This window comes from Centruroides vittatus, unplaced genomic scaffold (genome assembly GCF_030686945.1).
Source record: "Centruroides vittatus isolate TY-2023 unplaced genomic scaffold, ASM3068694v2 scaffold_712, whole genome shotgun sequence".
In the NCBI taxonomy this organism is placed as follows: domain Eukaryota; kingdom Metazoa; phylum Arthropoda; class Arachnida; order Scorpiones; family Buthidae; genus Centruroides; species Centruroides vittatus.
In genome coordinates this window covers 1,293,302-1,298,850 of record NW_027122715.1, presented here as the reverse complement: position 1 = coordinate 1,298,850, position 5,549 = coordinate 1,293,302, and the positions used below count along the sequence as shown (strand labels likewise).

Here is a 5,549-nt window from a genome sequence, read left to right as displayed (position 1 = left end):
CGACTCAGTAATCAAAATTCCCCACTTTATTCTGTATTTAAAATAACAGAGCGAAGGGTTTAAAGTTTTTAAAAGGATATAGTTACATGCTTACATAAGCTAATGAGTTATTAATTTTTAACATCAATTTATAAGACACTTAAAATGTTTAGAAATTAATTAATTGGGCTAAATATTATATCTGATTACAGAGTTATATATACAGGCTCTCTGACCGAACTGTAACGGTTCATGGTTGTATCACTTAATCACTTCTTACTATAATAATAAAAGTCGCTCTGGTATCGTGACATCTTCAATGCCCCATTTGCATTGCGGGAAAGTATCATTGCTCATCAAAGGAGCAAGATTTTATATCCAAGTGCAAAATTTATTTAGCAAATTAGTTACGCTTTAAATAATATTTGTTAACGTATAATAGAATTTTGGCATCTCTCACTTACTGAATTTAATCTTTAGCCCTTAACTTGTTAATGATATAATTACCCTATCTTGGTATTCTTTGATTTACTAAGATCTTATTTAATCTAATATCAAACATATTAAAAATTTCAATAATAAAAACTTACAAGTGGACAGTACGTTTATAAATCTAGAAAAAGTGAATTAAATATTTTATATTTACCTAATTATTACTTCTAAATTGATGTGTATATTACAGTATATAATAACGAAAGCATTTCAAACATCTGCTATTAGTATAATTTATTTATATAAAGGTTACAATGTAAGCAGGGCTTTCGAAGAATACAATCCATTATATCTTGTTTAACAAGAAATAAACGTAACTTAAGCACTAAAGGGCGAACAACAAAGTTATCACCAAGTGTCTGTTTTGAGCCGACATCCGGTTATAAACGAATTAATTATTATTATTATTTTTAAATCATAATTTTGAAATATATTATATTACTAATGTCTTGTAATGTTTAAAACGTCAATTTTACGTCATTTAATCAGTTGTACACTGAACAAGTCTAAAAATTGACGTCAAATTGACGTAAAAGTTTGCACTATCTCAATAAAACAAACAAAATTGCTCATATTTTTATTTCGTTCAGAATATTTTTAAGTATATTTTAATTACGATTTTCTATATTTAATATTTAAAGAAATAATAAAATGTGATGATTTATATTTTTAAAATTTAAAAGTAATTTTTCGTTCATTTTCATCAATCAAATTTATAGTTTCATTATTATAATATTCACTCTTACTACAGGCAATAAGAAATAAAATAAATCAATTTAAGAGAGGAAAAATAATTTGACATTATATTACGTATTAAAAAGTGTAAGAATTTATTCTTTATTTCTTTATTTTGACCCTAATATTAGACAAATGATTTGTGGAAAATTATCCAAACTACATGATTTATAACATTACAGGAGAAATAAAATGATGTATCTCGTAACAAATGACACGGTTTTATTAAATAAAATAATATTAATCTCCTAAATGATTCTGTGTCTTTATGTAGAATAAAAGTAAGTTGAAAAACAATATAAAAAAATGGATTATTTTGTATTAATTATCTCTCTTTCAGTCATAATTAAAAAGCAAAAATGCATCTTACAAATTAAAAATTATTAAATAATCTTAAAGAAATATAACTGAAATAAAATCTATTTTCGAATATTATTTAATAAACAACAATAATTTAATATTTAATATATTATACAACACTGTATTATCAAAAACAAAAACACATTTACGCAAATACTATATGATAAACATTTTATGTAATTAAACATAATGATTGATATAAGACAAGAAATAACTATTAATTATAAATGTTTCTCTTATAAATTAAAATAATGAATAATTCATTATTATTTCATTATAAATCAAAGAAATGTTCGAGATTTTGTACATGTTCCTTCCTTTATTTAAAGAAAAATAACTGAATATCTCTTAGTACTAACTTGCTCTTTAAGTATATAAATATGTTAATTTATAGAGAAAAAATTCTAGTTTCTAAATCTTTATTGTGTGACAAACGTTTATTATTTTAAATCCATTCAAAGGATAAAATCTTACCGTAAAGATTTATTCCATTCATTTACGAAGGAACTTCATCAGCAAAATTTTATCATCGCAAAATCTCTCATTATCGTTAAAAATAAACATTCATTATAAATTCTGCCTACTATTATTATATCTATTCTTGATGCAAAATTATCACCGAAATCGATGATATTTTAATATATATATATATTATAATGAATTTAATAATGAATTTATACGTTTCGTAACAGGGAAGAAGCCAGGGAACTTGCTCTTTATCTTTGTAAATAAATAGATTTTAAAAAATCAAATACGTTTAGAAAGATTTTACTCTTCATCATCTAACAATATGGACCCACTAGTCTTATGGGTACGTTCTAATTTGGACCCTCCTCCTCCTCCTGTTGGGTTCTAGTTACGCTACTGGGCATATACTGTACTATATTTTCAATACATTGTAATGGAAAGAGTGGCTTCGATAATCAAGTTAAACGAGCTTGCGTGTATATGAATTTTAAAACAAGTAGACATAAATTAAAACAACAAGTTAAATTTCGCAATGTATTCGTTTCGCTTAATAATATTCTATGAAACATGCTGCCAACGTTCAATATTAACAAGCAGGTGTGCACAATGACTACTAAATTTATAAATGACGGGCATTTAAAATATATATATATATAAACGTGATTCATACGTACAAAATCTCACAATATATAAGCGTATAATATTGGTGAATTTTCTTTATAAAATAAAAATTCAACTAAATTTCTTTATAGAATTTTATTTATAAATATCATCAATAAAATATATTAATACACTATAACAAAATTAAACAGTTATAAAAAGATATATTTATATATAAAAAATTAAGTCATCATGTCGTAAAATTAATAATAATAATTAATTCTCCAGTGTTATTATATAAAATTATTTAAAGTAGTATTGTTTAAATGTTAAAGCTATTTTTAATGTGTAAAACGTTCACTTTCTTCTTTTATATTTTCTATACAACATTCCTGAAACAAAAAAATATATTTTTAAAATTAAATTATTCTTGTTATAAATTAGTATATGTATTTTATATTAATATAAATTAAATATTAGTTTTTAAATAATTTAAACAATATGAAAACACATCACATAAAGAACTGTATGTTTTCAACCTCTGCAGTCGTCTTTAGTGTATTTTAATCGCTATATAAAATGAGAACTAAATTTTTAATTGACTACTCACCCACAATCAGATTCGGGAATACAAATCTTATTCTTAGATGCGTATCCTATTTTACAGGAGCACATAGGAAAATATCCAAGAGGATATGTAAAAGTACGCGTAGTTCCATCATCGTTACATCGGGTTATTCGACCTTCAAAATTCAATTCTGTGTTGGATCTCGTACAGATACCTAATGACATACAAAATTAAAAAGAAAAATAAAGTTAACAATAATAAAATTCTATATATATATATATATATATATATATATGTATCTGTGTGTTTATACTCACGAGTACTACACTCCTCTACTGATATACATTGTGTGCCGCTTCTTATAAAACCTACTTTACAAAAACATCCAGTAAATTTGTTACCGTTAGAACATGGTAATTCGAAAATATTATCGCAAGTTGGTTCGCATTTGTCAACCAAATACACTTCATTTTCATTACAGTTTTCACTACCTAATTCAAACGAATAATTACTTATTTTCTGGTAAATATAATAATAACTTAAACTAATATAAGTTGATTTTTTTTATTTATATTAGATCTTAACTTACCTAAAATTCCGTTTATCTCGTAAATAAAGAAAACGAATGTAATTATACTTAAAGTGTTTGACATGTTTTGCCAGTTTTCATTAGTAATAGATATAAAGAAGAACCCTGCGATTATGTTCTTTTATAATAGTATTGCACAACTTGTACATCATTCATTAAACAAAACCAGATTCATTTTCTCGGTATCAAACAAAACTTCTTCTGTTCTGTTTAAAGAAATACACAAATTACCTCATTAACTGCAAGAATATATATATATATATATATATATATGCGCAATTCGTAATTGATATCAAGCCAGAATTTTTAATGTTTTTTCTTAATTACGTCCGAAGAAAATTCAATATAAATATAAATTTTAAAATATGAAATTAACTTATATTTTAAGACGAATTTCTACATTTTTTTATATGTTACTACCATAATTTATATTCATTAATTTAAATGTACGCGATATTATCATCAGTTGTGTAATTTAAAAATAATTCACTACAAGGTTTTTTCCTTAAAAAATTAGAAAAAAATTATCGGTTTTTATTCAAATTATTAATATTACTGTACAGAATATTTTATTGAACACAAAATAGTTTCAACATTATTTTTTCTTCTCTATATATATATATATATATACAATAAATACAAAGATTCCACTCCATCATAACACGTTACTGAAATAAAATATAATAAAAAAAATTAGTCAAAAATAATAAAATCATAATTTTTTCATATGTTAAAAAAATGATTTTTACTTACTGTACATTCCGATTTAGGGATGCACCTATGGATTTTTATAGCATATCCAGTTTTACAAGTACATATAGGAAAATATCCTAGAGGATACGTTATAGAAGACGAAATTCCCGATCCATTACATACCGTTAATCGACCAAATAAATTTAGCTCCGTGTTTTCTTCTTTGCATACTCCTATAACGTTATTAAAATCATCAAGTAGCAATTAAAACAATATTTATTTTAAGTAAATAATACTCACGATCGCTGCAAGATTCCACAGTTATGCACGAATTGGTATTTTCATCTCGTATAAACCCACTTTTACAAAAGCATCCGTCCCATTTCTTCAATGTCCAACTTCTATGCAGCACTTTATCACAAGTGGATTCGTAACTATCCCATCGATACTCTTCGTTAACAGAACAGAATCTTTCGACTGTAGAATATATATATATATATATTTTAATAAATTATTAAAATGAATTATTCGTTTTTCATCTTACCTGAAATTCCATTCACAGTGAGGATGATAAAAAACACATATACAGCCCAAACGACGTTCATGCTGAATCAAAATCTTATTGACAATTAATAATATAAATCAATTTCTTAGAATATATATATATACACACACTAACATTACGCAACCATACCATTTACTTCATCTTTTTTTTATCTAAATAATGAACGAGTATGCGTGATCATTTTATCATCGAGTAATACAGAAGCATGTTTAGATAAGATTTTTCAAGTAAAAAAAAATTTGAACCGAAAGATTATTGTCGTGAAGAACTACATAAAGAAAGTAAACAGTTAATTTCATGTAAATTATACGATAATTTTTTTAATTGTGTCACGAATTAATTTTATTCAAAATTTAACTAATGACTATATGAATTAATGATAATTAATATGTTTAAGAGTAATTACTTTATAGTTTTTCGTGTAATGTAATTTTTCTACAATTACTTTTTTAATCAGAAAAGTTAGCTAGAGAGTTCAAATTCGTGTTTAGAACTTAAAC

General features: G+C 24.4%; 2 protein-coding genes across 2 annotated transcripts; both read right to left on the bottom strand.

Moving 5' to 3' along the window:
- Positions 1 to 2,775: 2,775 nt before the first annotated feature.
- Positions 2,776 to 3,911, bottom strand: LOC136989571 (uncharacterized). The gene is made up of 4 exons (XM_067287788.1): positions 3,792 to 3,911; positions 3,520 to 3,693; positions 3,245 to 3,416; positions 2,776 to 3,026 (listed from the first exon to the last, which is right to left on the bottom strand). Exons 1-4 carry the CDS (start codon positions 3,853 to 3,855, stop codon positions 3,014 to 3,016), a joined length of 423 nt encoding a protein of 140 aa, XP_067143889.1. The 5' UTR covers positions 3,856 to 3,911; the 3' UTR covers positions 2,776 to 3,013.
- Positions 3,912 to 4,299: 388 nt separating this feature from the next.
- On the bottom strand, positions 4,300 to 5,139 carry LOC136989578 (uncharacterized). Its single transcript, XM_067287793.1, has 4 exons — positions 5,029 to 5,139; positions 4,785 to 4,961; positions 4,545 to 4,717; positions 4,300 to 4,459 (listed from the first exon to the last, which is right to left on the bottom strand). Exons 1-4 carry the CDS (start codon positions 5,087 to 5,089, stop codon positions 4,457 to 4,459), a joined length of 414 nt encoding a protein of 137 aa, XP_067143894.1. The 5' UTR covers positions 5,090 to 5,139; the 3' UTR covers positions 4,300 to 4,456.
- Positions 5,140 to 5,549: the final 410 nt, after the last annotated feature.